The sequence below is a fragment of the Lycium barbarum genome, chromosome 3, assembly GCF_019175385.1.
Source record: "Lycium barbarum isolate Lr01 chromosome 3, ASM1917538v2, whole genome shotgun sequence".
In the NCBI taxonomy this organism is placed as follows: domain Eukaryota; kingdom Viridiplantae; phylum Streptophyta; class Magnoliopsida; order Solanales; family Solanaceae; genus Lycium; species Lycium barbarum.
In genome coordinates, this window is record NC_083339.1 from 49,228,110 (window position 1) to 49,247,905 (window position 19,796).

The 19,796-nt window shown below is 35.2% G+C and overlaps 1 protein-coding gene across 2 annotated transcripts; it reads right to left on the minus strand.

Moving 5' to 3' along the window:
- Positions 1-12,817: 12,817 nt before the first annotated feature.
- Positions 12,818-17,965, minus strand: LOC132631146 (aldose reductase-like). 2 transcript variants are annotated; one of them, XM_060346744.1, is made up of 8 exons: positions 17,657-17,958; positions 15,810-15,860; positions 15,267-15,340; positions 15,068-15,155; positions 14,779-14,985; positions 14,629-14,700; positions 13,846-14,082; positions 12,818-13,047 (listed from the first exon to the last, which is right to left on the minus strand). In XM_060346744.1, exons 1-8 carry the CDS (start codon positions 17,795-17,797, stop codon positions 12,958-12,960), a joined length of 960 nt encoding a protein of 319 aa, XP_060202727.1. In that variant the 5' UTR covers positions 17,798-17,958; the 3' UTR covers positions 12,818-12,957. The 2 variants fall into 2 exon arrangements, with proteins under 2 accessions (XP_060202727.1, XP_060202728.1); XM_060346745.1 differs by lacking the exon at positions 15,810-15,860 and having other exon boundaries at positions 17,657-17,965.
- Between the last annotated feature and the right edge of the window lie 1,831 nt (positions 17,966-19,796).

A 19,796-nucleotide genomic window follows, 5' to 3' on the forward strand; every position in this document is an offset into this window, starting at 1 on the left:
TGGACTAGAAATATGTTCCAACCCCTTTTTGCTTTAGCACAACCCATGTGAAGGGAGAAATATGTGGAAGGGCAAAACTGTCCAACGATCAAGTTTCCTCTAATTGAAAGGATACAAAGTGTATGGCAAGCAGTCGGGAATTGAGTGGTTCCCTCACGACTCAAATATATATAATATATATACATGGAGGTAAATATTGAAGACGATATAGTCAGAAAAATAAAAGAATTCTCGCTAGGTCGGGGTGGAACCCGCTACGAGAATGTTCTGAAAAGCTGTCAAGACCCCGACTTGTCTTAAATTGCGTGACAGAGGACGTGCGGGGAAATTGGTGTACTTATACCGGCCTTAACGTGCTTAAATGCATTAAAGTTGTAAGGTTAAGCGTGCCAGGGCCAGAGCAATTCTGGGATGGGTGACCCCCTGGGAAATGTACAAATATTTTCGCAAACATAGATATAAGAGACGAATAGAAAATTCGGGGTAACCTAAAGGGAATTAGGATATGTGGAAAGGTAAGAAACTTTATAGGGGTCACACGAGCTGAGACGGATTAGATTGCTAAAAAAGGAAGAAAAAGCAGCGCAGCTCTGAAATTAGAGTAAATTTGAGCGAGTGATTGAAGATGTATTGTAAAAAAAAATGGCAGTGATATATATATACGTATGTGTAGCCCCCCCCCCCCCCCCCCCCCCACATTTATGATATGTCGATTGATTGGTGAACCCTAATAGCCAGTGTTGTAATATATGGAAAACATTAACTGGACAGAATTTACGAGAAAAGGGGAAAGGTATGGTATAAATGTTACGAAGTAGACTGATATTTATTTTGCTACCGGTTGAGATTGGAAGATTCTAATACAACGATATTTGGAAAGAAACGAGAATAATTGAGTGGAAGGTAATGAGATCAAAATGTCAAAAAAAAAAGTGAATCGTAAGAAACGTAATTAAGCGGAGCCTTTAAAAGAGTCGACGGGCAAAGCACGAAGTTAATTGCGAAAGAGAACTAAAATGAAATAGCGCAGGGCAAAGGAAAACTTATGGCATGAAATGATGAATCATGTGAATATCGAATTATTCGATTATCGAGAAAATAGAACGACAGATAAAGAATGGGTATGAAGGAAGAAGGTGATTACTAAGATATAAACAGCAACATTAAGTATATTACTTGAGTGCCAGCTATCGGATAAGGTTGTGTACTATATAATTGTGATTCTGTTAAGGTCTCGTACGGACAAAATCAAGTTGTAGGTTAGAAAGAAAAGATATGGCGGCATTACTTACATGGGGTCCGCGTTGATATCTATATGGACCCTAAGAGCCCCCAGTATATATATTTCAAGAAAAAGGAGCTGAATTCGCAGCAGAGAAAATGGTTCGAATTATTGAAAGATTATGATGTTAATATTTTGTACCACCCTAGAAAAGCTAACGTTGTGGCATACACTCTTAGTCATCAATCTATGGACGGCTTGACCGGCGTACATTCAGAAACAAAGAATTGGTTTGTAAAACTCATCAGTCAGCTAGCCTTGGAGTCCGTTTGGTCGATTTAGAAGATATTGAAATTTTTGTCCGAGAAGTTGCTGAATCATCGATTATGGAAGAGGTAAAACAGCGCCAGTTTGAGGATTCTATTCCGGTATGGTAAAGAGATACAACCTTTGATAAGGAAAGGACCCATTTTGAGGTCTCACCGGGTAGGGTATTAGTATACAGAGGCAGATTATGTGTGCCTAACGTTGCAGGGCTGCGACGGCCAATTATGGGCGAAACGCATAATATTCGGTATTCTGTTTATCCTGAATCTACTAAAATGTACCATGACCTCAGATGTCTATATTGGTCGGATGGCATGAAATGGGATATCGCAGAGTTCGTCGTCCAGTGCCCAAATTGTCAGCAGGCCAAAATTGAACATCAGAAGCCGGGTGGACTGTTGCAGGAAATGGAAATTCTGACCTAGAAATCAGAGATAATTCATAGGGACTTCATTACAGGTTTGCCTCGCACGCCACAGAAGTATGATATCCATATGGGTTACTGTAGATAGGCTGACAAAAAAATCAGTCCATTTTCTTCCCGTCAGAACCACTTATTTAGCTGAGGATTATGCTAGGCTAGGTATTAAAGACATAGTGAGGCTCCGCAGAGTTCCTATATCTATCATCACTGACAGAGGTGCTCAATTTACGACTAATTTCTGGAGATTTGTTTTCAGGAAGGATTAGGGGCTCAGGTAAGTCTGAGCACAATATTCCATCTTCAGAGCGACGGACAGGCCGAGCACACTATACAGACGCTAGAAGATATGTTGCGGGCCTGTATTATTGAACTCAGAGGTAGCCGGGACGATCATCTGCCGTTGATCGAGTTTGCTTATAATGACAACTACGATTCTAGCTTAATACGAGGCTTTGTATGGCAGAAAATGCAGGTCACCGATCGGCTGGTTCGATTTCGGCGAAACAGAGTTAATCGGTCCCGATATGATCCAGCAGGCCGTTGATAAGGTGAAACTCATCTGAGAAAGACAATTAGCAGCCCAGAGTCGACAGAGATCGTATGCTGACAAACGGCGTCGACCCTTAGAGTTCCAGGTCGGCGATTGTGTATTTTTTAAAGTATCGCCTATGAGAGGCGTAATGCGATTCGGCAAAAAGAGTAAGCTCAGTCCGCGATATATCGGACCCTATCAGATTATTTGAAAGATTGGGAATGTCCCCTACGAGTTAGATTTACCATCTGATTTGGAAGCGGTACATCTGGCATTTCATGTATCTATGCTCCGCGAATGTGTCGGCGGTCCTCCTAGAATATTTCCAGCAAATAATATTCGGGTGACGGAGGAACTATCGTACGAAGAGCAGCCTGTAGCCATTCTGGATTGCCAGGTAAGGAGATTGCCGAATAAAGATGTAGCTTCCGTTAAGGTGCTGTGGCAGAACGATAACAGGGAAGAGATGACCTGGGAAACTGAAGAGGAAATATAGAAGAAATATCCTTACTTGGTTGTATTCAATAATGAATGTGTATCACATGAGCCGACCATAAAAATAAACTCCCCCGAAGTACTTACAGACCCTATAAGACTAATCTAACATTCGAGGACGAATGTTCTAAAGGGGGGGAGGATGTTATATCCCGTATTTTTGAACATCGGATTATTTGTAAGCTGAGGTGGGGCCCACACGTCAAGATTTTTTTTTGGAACATGTGAAAAGCTATATGAATCACATATGTAAAGTTAAACACAACTCATGAAGGACCATTGGGCCAAATCAAAGTGGAAGCCCTCAAAACGAATATTTTTAAGAAAACGTTTCCGGGTGACCTGACTTGGAGGGGAAAATACGGTATTATAAGTTTGGAATTTGGAAAAATACCAAGAGATAGAAGTTATAGATAATTGCATTAGCTTTCCAACCATAGGTCGTGGGTTCCTAGGTGAAGTCGGTACAAGGAGATATGGACGTTTTAAGGTCGAAAGGTCAGTGGGCTATGCCCAACTCGGGACCAACCGGTTTGGCCCAAGAAAAATGAAAAGAAAAAAAAAATGAGGCCCAAGTTTAAGAGGGTGGCCGGCCAAATCCATGGCCCAAACCCACAAAAAAATTAATGAATTTTCCATGTGTTAAAATAGATGAAAGGGACCATATATTATCACTTATCCATTAGAATTTTCAAGAAACACAAAAGATGAAGAACAAAAACAAAGGGCCATTTCGGCCAAGACCCATGGAAATTGAGTACCTTAAATCTTGTTCCAAAAATTGTTTTCTTGTAGTATTCCTACCAATTCAAGTACCCTCTACAACGTGGTATGATTATTTCGGAAGATGGTTCATCCGTTTCATCGTTTCCGCACTTTGGTTAAGTGAAGAAGATTGGAGAAAAAGGTAAGAATTCATTCCATGTTATTATGTTATGAAGGTTTGTTTGTGTTGTAGTATGTAGAAATGAGTAGAAAGTATGAAAATATGGAAGTTTGCAAAGTGGGTATGTAAGTTGGCATGTAGCCGTGTGTGTATGTATGTTATATACGTATGGTGAGTTAAATTTATGTTGTATTCTAGTTGTGAGTATGATGGAATTCATATTGAGAATGAAAGTTGAATGAATTTGGTTGAAGTTGGAAATATAGGTATTGGCCGTGTGGTATATGGAGATTAGAATGGGAATGAATTAATTTTGTTTAATATGTTGGTTGTGTTGTTGTGATCCTTATAATGTAAAGGAAGGTAATATGATTTAAGTTGGCATTGAAATGGAATGTAAAAGGTTATGTCATTCTAATATGATTTTATGATATTGTGGAAATGAAGTCGTAAGGTGTAAAGTATGATGATTGTTGATGAAGTTGGAAGATAGAAACATGTTATGAAAATGTTTGTTAAAGATTAGAAGTTTTGGTGGAATTATGACTTTGGTGGAAAGCTTGTATATTGTGTATATCTTGTGAATATTTTGTGGAATTGATATGAAATGCTTCCAAATTATATTGTGATGATCTTGATTAATGATGAATGTGAATACCTTGAGATTTGTTTGGAAATTTGAAGTTGAAATGGAAGTATCGCACTATGTTAGAAAGGGAACTAGTTGTGCCATATTGTGTCTTGTAGTTATTGTTGTTGTTGTTAGTGTTGTTATTGGGTTGTTGTTGATTGTGTTGACCGAGTTGAATTCTCGGGGATGCTATATGTATAGGGGAAATGCTGCCCAAATTTTTGTAGAAAAGTGTTGATTTGATATTTAAGTCCTAAAGTCTTAGGGTTAACATTTGGTAAATGTGACCATTTGTAGATTTTGGACGAAACGGGAAGTGAACTTGGAAAGGCGTAAAAAGCATAAAAGGTATGTAAAGCTATCCCAATTCTTCTTTTGGCATGTCCTAGATGTACTAGGATCGGATTTGAGCCTCGAGAAATATTCTATCTTTCGGAATCCGCGTTTCAAATTGTCCCTTTTTCATTCACTGGAATTGAACCCTATAAGTATGCTTTGTTAAAGAATTGTGTAAACTTCCGCAAATTGTCTAGAAAGTTATGAAATGTCCCTAGGACCTCCGTAGGTGACTCCATAAGCTTAATATACGTAATTTGAGCCCACCGCTTCGGTTGTCCCGAGGTGGGCCCACTATTTCCGACTTTACCCTTTTTGTGTTATAACATAATTTCAAGCGGTTCTAAAGGAAACGCCTAAAATACTCTTCTAACTACCAATGATATTTATTCTAAATACTTTATTGAATCTCTGTAAAGGTATGATATTTTGTGTCTCATTTAGTCTCCCACTATTCCCGCTTTGCCTTTTAGTGTACTATTGCCTTATTTTCGAACAATATAAAATGAAACGTTTTAACTATCCTTTTAACTACTAAGGAAAATTGTTTTAATGATTCCCTCGAGTCTGGTAAACTATTTTTGAATATGAAAATGATCCCTGAAGGATTATTCTTCCGTAACTCATTATGACATACGACATACACTTACTATGATTCTGTCCGATTTCATTGGTTTGATTTGTCATCCGATATGCCTCATTGAGTCTCTGCAAATATATGGTATTTTTATTGCATTTAGTTTCTCACTACTCCATTCGTGGATGCCTCAATGTTTCCCCCACTGAGCCCGGGCCAGGATATGTTGTCAAGCGTATTCCACTGCATTATTCGTCGTGCCTCGATGTGAGGGGGCAGGTATATATGTACATGGGTTGTGGAGTATGTTGTGCCATGTACACACATTCTGATATGATATGATCTGATATGGTCATCTGATATGAAATGTTACGGGGTTATCCCCTATTCTGCTCCTTATGTGTGGTGGCACCTGCGTCAGGGGGTGGCCACGTTCTGTTTGCCAAGTCCCTTGGCAGGGGTCGGATATGATATGGTATATGTTTCTGTACACACTCCTCATGTTTTGAAAATATGCATTTCATACTTCGAATGTTACACTCACTTCTCTGTAAGTTCTGTTTCGGTTATGATCTTGTTCCGTAATGGGACCAGGTACGACATATGTTTTCAGCGAATACTATTTATGCTATATGATCAGCATTTTGCTAATCTGGATATTCAGTTCATTTTCTGTATCTTCTGCTTCGATTATGACTTTGTTTACTACGTTCTGTGCTTTACATACTTAGTACATATTTCGTACTGACCCCCTTCCTTCGGGGGCTGCGTTTTCATGCCGCGCAGGTACAGACGACAGATTTGCTGACCCGCCTGCCTAGGACATCTATTCTGCTATTTTGGGAGTGCTCTTTTGTCCAGAGCCTATATGTTGGTATAGTCTGCTGCTATTGTATATATGTATGCTATTCAGGGGTATGACAGGGCCCTGTCCCGTCTTATGATTCTGTTATAATCTATAGAGGTCTGTAGACATACTTGTGTGGGTTTTGTATATGTTTTGGGATGATATGATCTGTGACAGCCTTATCGGCTCTCATGTACTATGTCGGTTCATTTATGATGATTACTAACGCCAATTGACTTTTACATTTAAAAATATTCTGCTGATATGCTAGTCTGGGTTATTGGGTACGTTTGGGTGTCCAGCACGGACACTAGTCGCGGCCTACGGAGTTGGGTCGTTACAGTAGCTATGAAGTAAAGGATGAATTACGATCTCGTAAGTCGTAATCGGGAAGGATAACCTTGGAACCAAAGGACATGACCATTATCAAGTATGATTAATAATAAATATCATGTATGGAGAGTTTCGGAAGATTCCGGGACCAAGAAAATCGAAAAAAATAAGTTTGTCAAAAATTTAGAAAATTTGGCAGAATTTTGGACAGAAATTCTGGGTCAACTTTAGAGAAGTATATCTCCTAGTATATCAGGAGTTTTGAAGTGAAACAAAAGCCTAAATTGAAGTTCAGGAAGTACAGTTTCCAACGCAACAAACCGTTCATCAAAACAACATCGGAGTAGGGAGTTATGGGCATTTCAAGATAAGCCTCTAAGCTGCCAAATGGCTCTCTGCGGGCCCCACTTGGAAAGTAGGTGGAACCGACTCTCAAGGCGTATAAATACCCTATTATTCCACCTTTTTCATCATTTACACTTCTTTTGAGTTCGAGACATATCCATACACTTCTCTTAAACACTTATAACCCCTTAAATCAAGAATTCAACAAGATTACACCAAATTAGTTCATGAAAAGTGATTGTTCTTGTTTCTACTTGATGTTGTGGTGTGTTTGGTCTTGAAAAAAGTTGTTGTAGCTAAAGTTATTCAAGTATAAGGTATGTTCTTCATCCTATCTCTTAGGTTGAGTTGATTTGAAGGTTTAGCAAGTCTTAAAAGTGAAAATAGTTATGGAGGAAAGGTCATAAATGTTGTGTTGTAGTTATTGAGTTTATGGACTGTTTTGAACATGTTGTGGTTGTGTTGTTGGGCTAATTTCCATGTATATGGATGGTATCTAATATTGTTGGTGTGTTGATGAGATTATTCTCCTTGATTGGGAAGAAAGGAAGTGTATATTGCTATTGTATGTTGATAAACATCGTGTGGGACGTTTTATGGAATATTTTGGTATTGATGATGATGTTGTTGGTTTTAGTGTTGTTGTTGTTGTGTTGGTTGTTGGTATTGTGATTTCGGGTTAGGGATATAAACAGGGGATATGCTGCCCGAATTTTGGCAGATTGTAAAGGGGTTTAGTTTGAAGACTTAAGATAAGCATATGACGATAAGCCTAACAGTAGTATGAATTCTCTTGAATGTAGATTTACGAGCTTGGAAGGATAAGCGTTAAGTAGTAGGAGACCCACAAGGTATGCTAAGGCTAGTCCCTTTCTTTCTAAAGGCATGATTCCTTTCTTATGAACATATATATGTTTTTCATAACATTCTTATTCCCAAAATTTAGAAGTTCATGATTCTTAGAGTTTCTATAATGCTAAAGATAAGTATGTTCCATGATGATGATTCCATTTTTGGAGATTCCAAAGCTTATGGATTTGATGCTATTATGAGATTATTGAGCTTATTTCATGATTTCCTTGATTTTATCCATTGCTGTTGATCTCACTTCATAATACTTGTTCTTTCGAGGTGAGACATAGTGATGATGATAATTCCATTTTCAATGCTATCCAAGTTCATCGTTCTTGATACTCTCATGACACTATTGATCTCATCTTACGATAGTTGCTCCCCTAAGGAAAGATAAGGTGATAATGACAATGATGATGATGATGTGCTTTTATTTATGTACTCTTATATATGTATATACATAGTCATGTGTGACACCGAGTCCCGCAAGGGCCGGGTACATATATGATCGAGTCCCGAAAGGGCCAGGTACAGATATGACCGAGTCCCGAAAAGACCGGGTACAAATATTATCGAGTCCTATTATGGTCGAGTACCGATATTGTATAGGTATGTATGTGGATATATGAAATGTTTCATCTAGAAAAAGGTTAAGTAAGCATGATGAATGTCTTAAAGGGTATCATGAGGTATAAATGGTTCTTTTATCTTACATTATTCTTCGTGATTTTATCATGTTACTATTCATGCCTTACAAACTCCACAAAGCATATACACACAGAGGCTGATGTTGTCCATCAATAGACCCCACTATTTTCGGGTCGAATCGAGTACATGTGTGAAAAAATGGTAAAATGTACTCTGTCAGTCTTAATTTACGTGACAATCTTTTTTTTTTTTTGGTCAATTAAAAATATGTATGACTTATTTTAGATCACAAGTTCCAAAAGTATTCATTTCATATTTAAACCCAGCGTCCAGTCAAACAAATTACATAAATCGGGAGGAGGGAGTAATAATTATACAAATTGTCATATACGCTAGGGGGTCATTTGATATGCTCGACAAGCATAAGTAGTCCTAGGATAAGCATTTAGTACTGCTTTATCCTTTGTTTTCTTACTAATCCTGGGATAAGTTATCATAGTCAGATGGTGGAATAATAGTACCAGGATTAGTTATCCCTAGATAAAACAATGAAAATGATAAAAAAAAAAAAATTACCCCTGTGGTCTCTCAAGCCCTTTTTCTACTAAATAAGGCAGAAGGTATTTTTGTAAACAAATGACTTCCTCCAAGAAATTATACAATGCCTGTTATTTTTAATACACAAACCAAACAGTCAATAAGAAATAATATCAGGTAACTAATCCAGGCATAAATTGTCTTGAAGCCACCCCTAAATGTACTAGGCAATTAAGAAAAATGAGATACCTCGTCTTCATCAACTCGCTTCCAGCAATCAGGTTCACCACCTTGCCACAATTCATCATCATCCTTAGTAAAATATATTTCAACAACATTCAATTTCGAAGTACACTTAGTAAAATTTTAACAAATAGCTACAAATGCAATCTTCAACAATAAATATAATTAATCTACTAATTAAACTACAATTACAAAGTAATGTAACTAATAATGATAGAAATAAGATTGAAAAAAAATGGCAAAAATATGACTCACCTTTAGTACTGGGGGCGGACAACAAGGGCGCGACGGAGGTAGGACAGTGGTGGGGATGGGGCGTCAGTGGCGGGGAGGGGTGTGGTGGGGATGGAGCGTCGGCGGCGGGGTAGGGGTGTGGTGGGGGTGGGAGTTTTAATATCATTAGGGTTTTAATTTGGTGTTGTTGGGGGTGAGAATGGCCCGATTGAGGTTTGGGGGAGTGTATTAAATTTGTGAATTTCATTATTTCGACCGCGTGCGGTCGAAATATATGTTTTTTAATTAATTGTTTTATTTGTATAATGTAATTTTAAAAAATGTTTTTTCTCATTTATTATTTGTACAAAAATATGTTTCGACCTAATGCGGTCGAAAATTTTCGAAATCCAAAAAAAAAAAAAAAAATTCTGATAATTTCGACCTCATGTGGTCGATTTTGTTTTTCCACTAAAAAAGTGAGGTCGAAATTATTTGATCGAAAAATCCCGTTTTTTTAGTAGTGGCGAGCTTTTTTAATGAGCAAATACAGTTACAACTCAGCGTTTTTAAGAAATAAATACAGTTATAACTCAAAATAACCACTACGAGATGTGGACAAACAAAATAATTGAAATAAATTCAACTGCTTGAACTCGATTCTTCATTTTGTCTCTTTTGCCCACAGAAATTGCTTCCTGCTTTGTGCTCTCTCAATGCTCTCAATATAAGCACGTGAAAGCAAAGAAGACAAATCTCTAACAAGATATAGTACACGATTAGCAGCAATGTTAGAGATAAACATGGAAAGAAATAAAGATCTTCTAACACTAGAGACTGAATATGCAGAAGGAAAAGGAAAACATAATTCTTTCCTTAAAATAAACATTTTATAACTATATAGAAGAGCCACTTGGGCCAACTTTTTCGTCGTCCGTTCCAATAAAAAAAAAAAAAAAAGTGTTGCCCCACACTTTTCACCAACCAATATTTATAAAAAAAATAAAAATGGAACCCACCATCTCTAAATTCACGGGAAAAAAAAGTGGATCTCATATTAATAAAATCAAGCAATATTAAAAAAATGAATCTCATATTAAAAAAATAAACAATGTAAAAAAAAAATGCATCCCATATTAAAAAATCAAACAATATTCATGTAATTTCCAAAGTATCTCATTAAATCAATAATGATGGATTCATTGTCACATGCGTATCAACCCATTAGTGGGAGCAAATGAAATTATTGTACAGCAACATACTTAAAATATTTATATATTAAAATAAAATAGAATTTAATTACTTTTCCATTTTTCCCTTACTCTAATAAATGTAAAAAAAGATTAATGTCGTAAAACAAAAAATAATATTAAATGTAGAACGAAAAGAAGGAATTGGAAAAGAAAAGGGGGTGCTATTGTGAAGCCTAGAAAGGCGGAAGCGGAAAATCGCTTATACCGAGTTCCCCAACAGCAGCTTAGTAAAAGGGCCCCTTCCTTCGGGCAAGCAACCAAACCCGACACGAGATCAAATAATAAATAAGGTAAATTAGTCAATTATAATTCTAATTGACATTTTCTTAAAACAAAACATGCAAAAGACAACATGACAAGTAAAATGAGCTAAACCAAGAATATTCACCAAAAATTTAAAAATAATAGTTCTTCGTTTAAATAGAAAGTCAAATTTCTACTTTGTTTCATTTTAAACATGTAAAATTAATATAATAATTAGAATTAGAATTATCCAAATCAAAATTTGATAAAAAATAATAGGTATTGTTTAGGCCCAATCTACATACAATAACAATAGAATATTTTACACCTTTAAATTAATCGAATCAAAATTCAAAGTATCAACTGATGCTTAAATATTGCTATTGTTTTATCTCAAAGAGAAAAAAAAATAGTTTCCTTTTAAATAAGTCTTCTCTCTTAAAAAGTATTAATAAATTTTTGCCAACTTCGTATTCGTAGCAAACACTAATATAATAAAATTTTGGATAGGGAGCACAAAGTACAATGTTATATTAATCGTGTTTTGAACATAATATATGTATTACTTTATTACTATATAGAAGAGCCGGTTTATAGAGGCAAGATCGTTGTCCGTGTTCGATCCCACTTTTTTATTTAAGGGCAAAATAATCCTTTGTAGTCCCACCCATTTTTTTATCTAAGGGCAAAAAAATGACATTTTATACTTTATATTACCAACTCTTCAAAAAAGTAGATAGAAATATTTTATTATATTTCTATTTTTCTACTATATAAAAGCATCGGTTTACCCATGTTTTGTCATCAGTCACTCTTAAGAAAAAAAGGTGGACCTCATACTTAAAACGCCAAGCAATATTTTTTTAAAAAAGCGGACCCCACCCTCTCCAAACTCATGAAAAAAAAAAGTGGAACCCATATTAAAAAAAAAGGCAATGTCAAAAAACAAAACGTGCACCCCATATATTAAAAAATCAAACAATATTCATATAATTCCCAAAGTATCCCCATCAGGTCAATAATAGTGGATTCATTGCCACATGCGTATTAACTCATTAGTGGACAAATGAAATTATTGCACAGCAAAAAACATGGACCCCATATTATTACTTTTCTTCAAAATATTTAATTGTTATATTTGTTATTCCGCCATGTCATTTATTTGTTATGTTTACTCAAATAAATATACTTAAAATATTTATATTTTAAAATAAGATAGAATTTTAATTACTTTTTTATTTTTATTCTTACTCTAATAAATGTGAAAAGAGATTAATATCAAATGAAGATCAAATAATGAATAAGGTAAATTAGTCAAATTATAATTCTAATTCACGTTTCCTTAAAAAACCATGTAAAAAACAACATAACAAGTAAAATGAGCTAAACTGAAAATATTTAACAAAAATAAAAAAATAGCATTTCTTCGTTTAAATAGAAAATCAATTTCTACTTTGTTTTATTTTAAACATATAAAATTAATTTAATAATTTAAATTAGAATTATTCAAATCAAAATTTGATAAAAAATAATAAGTATTTTACACCTTTAAATTAATCGAATTAAAATTGAAAATATCAACTGATACTTAAATATTGCTATTGTTTTCTCTCAAAGAGAGAAAAATAATTTTCTTTTAAACAAGTCTTCTCTTTTAAAAAGTATTAATAAATTTTCGTAGCAAACACGAATATAATAAAATTTTAAATAGGAAACACAAACTACAATGTTATATTAATCGTATTTTAAACATAATATATATATATATATATATATATATATATATATATATATATATATATATATATATATATATATATATATATATATATATATATAAACATACATAGGCCATCTAGTCAATTACAAAAACTTCAATTACAACTCTACTTCCTTTCAAACATGGTCCCAATAAAGAGCACCAGTTTCTTCAACAAAAGAGGACTCAATAATTTATTAGAGGGAGAAATATTATATATATTACAAGAACGCAGTTGTAAACTAAAGGAAAACTCAGACTTCGTGGTCCCAAATATCTGCAACGCTTCTGAAAGGCCCATCAGTCTTGTTCACGAACGACTCTTCCCCATCTAGTACTCGCATCTGCACAAACAAAGAATAGTAACTTAGATAAATCCTGCATTTTTTCCATCAAGGTTCACGTATGGTCACCAAACTTTATCCAATATATCATTAAGTTCACAAAACTCTCTTTTGCCATATTTCCATCATGGAAATTTACACACTACACACTACAAGTCTACAGCATTACTTTCATAAAAATAACTACTTTTTTGTAACATTACAATCAACCTTTACCCGCCATAACTAAGTCCATGCTAATTTAGTCACAATGTCACTGGATTTTAACCATTATATTAGTAAAGTCAAAAAACTATTTTTGACTATACTAGAGAAGTCACAAATATCATCCACTACAATAGTGAATTCAACTTGACGGATAAGTTTTCTTCTTATAGTGAGTAGTGTTATAGTAGGTCAAATTCAATTACTTAAATGTGACAACAAATAATTTTGTAACTTCTACTGTAAATGTAAAATTCAATAACTACATGGTAAATTAACAGTGCATTGACATATAACTTTCCTCAAAATTCAACACTTGATACAAGTGAAACCAACAGGCAACATTGTAGTATGATGCTTAAAATCTACCAGTCGGTTCAAAAAAGAATTAACTTTCTATATTTAGTAACAATTTAACTTCACATTTTTCATTTTACTTCTATGAAATGATTTATAGCCACATATTTCTTTAAGGCTTATTTTTTAATAAGTTTCAAAAAGTTATCTTTTTTCCTCAAACATTATGTCCAGTCAAGCACCATCACATAAATTGAAATAAATTGGGATGGAAAGAGTAAATGACGAGAAAACTACCTGATCTGGGATATCAGAGATAGCTTTGAAATCTAGCTCTGGAATTTCCCATGAGAACACTTTAATGTTCTCTTTGATTCTTTCAGAATGATCGGATTTAGGAATTGTACTTGTTCCTCTTTGTAAAGCCCACCTCACAAGCACCTGCCCTGGGGTTTTATTTAGCTTTCCTGCTACCCTCTCCACTACCGGATGATGGACAAGATCAACTTCTCGTGAACCTAGAGGTGAATATGCCTGACATACATCGATAGTTAATGGAAATGCATTAAGTGGCACCAATATTGGCGGATGCAACCTTGTTTATTGGGTTAAACTGACTCAATAACTTCAGGACGTAGCATAAATATGCATGAAAAACTAGTATATTCTGAACGTACAATTGAGAAGTGCAATAAAATCAATAAGAAGACCTTAAATGTTGAACTCATCAAAGTATAAATTCTAAATTCACCTCTAATTTTATGCTCCATGAAACATAACAGATGACAAAAGGTACATGTAGAATGGCTCATTCCACCAGCTTTATATACCATTGGCCTGTTGTAGGCTCAAGCGAAATTATAAATAAACAAGATTATTAGGGGTTCAAGATTAGATATACAAGTACAGAGGTAAAGTATGACGTTTCTAGTCCATTACACTTAAGCTTGTTAGCTACCAAATCATGTGTAATTTCTTTTACTTCAAAACTTTATTCTACAAAAGGAACATAACTTAGGTCCAATATCGATCCTCTTTACACTGTAAATATATGTCATGCACAGAGCTTCAGTTACTTACTGTGACGTGGATTTTATTCTTCTTGCAAGCCTCCAACATCTTTTCATTTCTCCATCCAGGGTGCATCTCCATCTGAGCACGAAAGATCACCATAAATACAAAGAAAAAGAAAGAGGACCATTAAGTGAAATACAAGAATATCTAACTAACCTGGCATACAGAAGGCACTATCTGGGCAATATCTAAGAGCTTATTAAGTTTTCTGACTGTGAAATTACATACTCCAATATCTCGTACTAGTTTGTCTGTCACTAACTTCTCCATTTCTCTCCAAACGCCTTCATAGTCAAAGTCAGACACCTCCCCTCCTTTGGGAGGTCTGCTCGCTCCATCCTTTAGACGGAAGGGCCAATGGATCTTCAACATAATATGTTCAGATTCCTTAATTAGATTTCAAGACTACAACAAAATACCACAGAAAGACGGGATTGTGAAGTACCAGGTAGAGATCAAGATAATCCTGTTGCAGTTCATTGAGTGTCTTCATCAATGCGGGTCGAACTCTCTCTGGTGATAAATCAGTACACCTAGAACAACCAATAAAATCTCCTTATATCCATATATAATTTGTTTAAATGCACATTGAATGTAAAATATTACTAGGGATGCTAAATAAGTTAGCATAGTTTCTTTAATACCATAGTTTAGATGTCACAAACAAAGCTGATCTCTCAAGTCCTGCCTGTATAGCCGCCTGGATTCCATGACCAACCTATAAGAACAAAAAAGATGTAATTGTTAATGACAAATAAGACTGTTAAACATCTGTTTAAGCTGATAAAATTTCGTACTTGCATGTCGGTTTTGGAAACTTCAGTTCTGCAACATTCTAAACTATGTGTAGGACCTTACTGCAGGCAGATCCAGAATTTAATTTAAGCTCTATGAGTTTTAAGGTTTTTAACATTGAACACATTGTATTTCTAGAATTATGGGTTCAGGCCTACTATTTGTTGCCATTTTAGCACTTTTTACACACAAATTTATTTTTCGACTAAAATATACTGGGGTCAGATGAACCCAGCAGCAATACTCCATCCATCCTTGTTCATGAATCATAAGAAGCATTTGTAGGCCTCTTTTTCTATGTGCTTCTGCCTGCATGCTAAGCAACTTGTAGAGAAAAATATTACTTGGATATAGATCAACAACTTAAAAGAGAAATCACATATGAAAAGAACCTCATCTTGAACTCCGTACTCTGCCGCTGTGTCGACATGCCTGTAGCCAGCCTGCAGCGCCAGTCAGCGCATTCTCATTAAAAAAAAGTTTCCATGATCATCAAATTTGCTAATCAAGTTATATTTAGATTACCACCTGAGAACCGTTCCTCTGGAAGTAGCTTTATGCCTTTTTTTTTTCCCCTCATAAACCAATTATCTGAGAGATCCTAGACCATGTTTTTTCTTTCAAAGAACAGGTTCTCGGGAACATCTTATGAAATTTTCAATTATGGCCAGTTAAACTGAGACACTCCACTATGATGATGCCAGACACTCCACTATGATGATGCCAAATGAAACCACTAAAAATTTAAGGAACGGAATAGATGGCCCATATATCAAAGTGACACAAAACATACTATCAATCCACATATTGGAATTCTGGGTTAACTCCACACATGAACCCACAAAAGCATGGTGTGGGACACTAGCAATCACTTAAAAAATGTCAATGGATCATAAACGCCCTGAATTAAACAAGCGGACCAACTACCCAAAATAATAAAGATTGCATCCAAGGAAATATTCAGTGGCTGTAACTGTCCTAACATATGTATAGTTTAAAGAGTTCAGAGATAATTCTAACATTATGTTATAGACATAATTTTAAATAAATATATAGACATAATTAAATAAATATTTGACATAATTTAAATAGATAAAAGCATGTTGTGTCTAACAACTAAAACTTTAGCTTTACACACTCCAAACTCCAAACACATTAACCCTAATTTCTTGCAGGGAGTAAAATTTATGTTTTTATATAAAACTAGTACTCCCCTGTTTCAGTTTAGGTGTCTTAACATAAATATTAAGTTTGTGATGCTGAACTGAACCAGATAGATAAGAGAAAATAAAAAATACCCCTTATCTCATAGTACTCTCTCAATACAGAATCTAATGTTTCGAAATATTTAGGAACTCCTTAATTCCTAAAATCACACTATCACATACGTTTAAGACCACAAGTTAGAAGAGTATTTTGGTATACATACATCTTTCATTTAAAAGCACAAAATTCAAGAATCTTTCAAACTTTCTTAAACTTCATCTTTAGTCAAACAAATGGTGTGGTTTTGCTAGGGAGGAAAACATTTTCCGGAATATGTTTACCGATCATTTTTGGTAGGACAAAATGTTTTGGAAAACATTTTCTTTCAAAAAAAAAATTCCTTAAAAATGACAAAAATGACTTCTAGGAAACCAAGTTCCCTAATGAAATTCCAATTATTATCTCCTCCCCACCCACCCCGCCCCCACCCCATACCTTGACTATCCTACCCCGCCACCCCGAACCCCCACTCCCACCTCATCCCACCCCCATAGTGTTGCTAGATCAGATATAAATGCAGTATTTTTAAATTTACTTACCAAACAATAGGTAAGAAACTCATTTGTTTTCCAAGAAAACATTTTCCATCATACCAAACACACACTAAAAAACATAAATGAAACAGAGGAGTATAAATAAGTGCTTACTCATTTTTTTCTTTTATGTTTTTAAAAAGAGTTTGAATTGATTGTCCTATCATATTTAGTTTTGAATTATTAATAAATCTTTTAGTAAAATTATCAGATGTGGTACAGTTCAGTCGAATCAAACAAGAAAATTGTTATTAAATGACTACAAACAATACAGTCAACCCAATCAACATTACTCCAACAACACAATACAATACATCTATACCATACAAAATGAAATTGTAAGTACCATCACTACACATGATAAATGATTTCAGAGAAACAATCCTTGTACCCAGCATAAATCAAGAAAACCAAAAAGAATAAGAGCAGAGAGCAAGTACCTTAACAATAGCAGTAAAAACATCGTCCCTGGCATTATGAGCTCTCCAAGTGCCCAAACCAATAGCAGGAATCCTGTGACCACTTAACAGCCCAAAATCCCCCACTTTCTCGCCTAGTTGGTCTATTGTCATCTGAGCCATCTTTTTCTTCTTGATTTACCTATCTAGTTTTCACTACTTGGGACTTTCAGCTCTATCTAGTTGTGGAAATTTATATGGCATGGGAAATGGAGAGGCTGAATTACGGAAAGGTACACGTAACTTTGCATGTTGTGACACGTTCGCACTTGCTAGACGTTTTTGAGCGTCTTTGGACACGTTCGACCACTCTCTTCTTGCCTTCTTTTTCTCTCTTTTTCTCTTTTCTAAACGGGAATGATCGAGAAATTTAATAGATGAGGAGAAGCTTCTCGAGAAAATGAACTGTGGGTACTTTTAAAGTGTTAGAATTAACAAATTATGATTCTGTTAATTAGCTGTGGTTAAAATTCAGAGTTATAATCTGGATAGCCATGCAAATCGATTATTATATTCACTCAATTTTATTTTATCTTTAAAAGTCACTCAATTTTGCTCAATTGATTTCTATGGTCATTATGTAATTTTTCATACCTATTTAATAACTGACAGTTATAAATTTTTAGAAAAAAATATTAAAATATTAAAACATTAAAATCAATATTTAAATTTATTAGATCCAATTCATTCTAAATCCGACCCGCTAAATTAGTTGATTATATGAGAGATGCCTTTAAACTTTAATAACATTTAACTAGAAGAATCATAATGGTTCTTCAATTCTTACACCAACAAAAAAAAAAAAAAACCAGATAAATTATAGGTGTATTAACTTTGTTATTCCTTAATGGTTTCAATACGTACTTACTAACTTAGATCGTTCTTATTTTACTACTCCCTCCATGCAAAAGTAAGCTTCATTCTCCTTTATCATATTCTTTACTCTTTTTACTATATTTTGTTCTAGTGTTAATGTTTGTGCTTGTAACGATCCGTTTGGTCGTTTTAGACATTTTACTCTTTTTTCTCAAAATACTTTTTCCGCAGTCTCTTTTTTGTATTTATGACTTACAGGGATGGGTGGCGCGGTTCCCGAGGCTATCGGGCGAGTCTTGTTTGGTTTTGACGATTTTAGAGTATTCTAAGTTGAATAAGTGAGAAAGAGTTGACCAATAGTTGACTTTTGGGAAATTGCATCCGAAATCGAATTCTGATAGTTCTATTAGGTCCGGAAGGTTATTTTTGACTTAGTTGAGCCTTTGGTTCGGGTCTCGAGGCGTCCGTTTGGGTTTTGGGTTGTTGGTTGGAAATGTTGGTTTTGGTTGGTTGGAGTTGACTTGGATCAACACCGGGTCAATGTAACCTCTTTTGGGAAATCCAAGTGCTCGAGTGACTTCGTAGCGTGATTTCTGATGAGTTAGCGTGTTTGGTTGGTTCATAGGGTTCTGAATAAGTCTTGGGTGTTGGACCGGACTTAGTGAAAACCAGAATTTTCTGATGCTGGTGTGACCGCACTTGCGGGGTTTGGTCCGTAGGTGCGAGAAAACGTGAGTTTGGGGAGGGCCGCAACTGCGAACTCTTCCCCGCACCTGTGCATTTTGTACTTTAAGTAACGATCGCATCTGTGGCCTTTTCTCCACAAGTGCGAGCCAACACCTGAGAGGAAAGGTCCGCTGAAGTGGAAATAACAGAGATGAAACCCCTTTTCATTTTCAAAAAATGACCTAGATTTCATGAATTCATATTTTGGGTTGAGAGCTCTTGTGGAGGCGATTTCAGGTGTTTTAGGCTTCAATTCTTCTTGGGGGTAAGATTCTAAGCTCCAAATTTGTATTTTCCACTAGTCTAATTATTTATTTAACCTTGTAATTATGTTGGGTTTGCGAAATTGAGGATTTTAGCCCTAAATCCTAAGAGAGGATTTTTCTTGAAATTGAAGATCAATTTGATGGCTTTTTAAATGGGGTTTTTTGGATTTAGACTAGTAAGGCTTTGGGTAAACCATTTTTCAATTAAAATTTCAGTTTTGCCCTTGTGTGCCCGGGTCATTTTTAAGGTCAATTTAGAGTTCAAATTAGAAGTATAGCAATATGGGTATCCTTAGATTCGTATACTAACGTAG

Coding starts and splice junctions, on each gene's coding strand:
- LOC132631146 (XM_060346744.1), bottom strand. CDS start 17,797: ATGGCTCAGATGACAATAGACCAACTAGGCGAGAAAGTGGGGGATTTT. Junction 15,341..15,809: donor AGTACGGAGTTCAAGATGAG/GTTCTTTTCATA, acceptor TTGTTCTTATAG/GTTGGTCATGGAATCCAGGC. Junction 14,986..15,067: donor ATTATCTTGATCTCTACCTG/GTACTTCACAAT, acceptor ATTATGTTGAAG/ATCCATTGGCCCTTCCGTCT.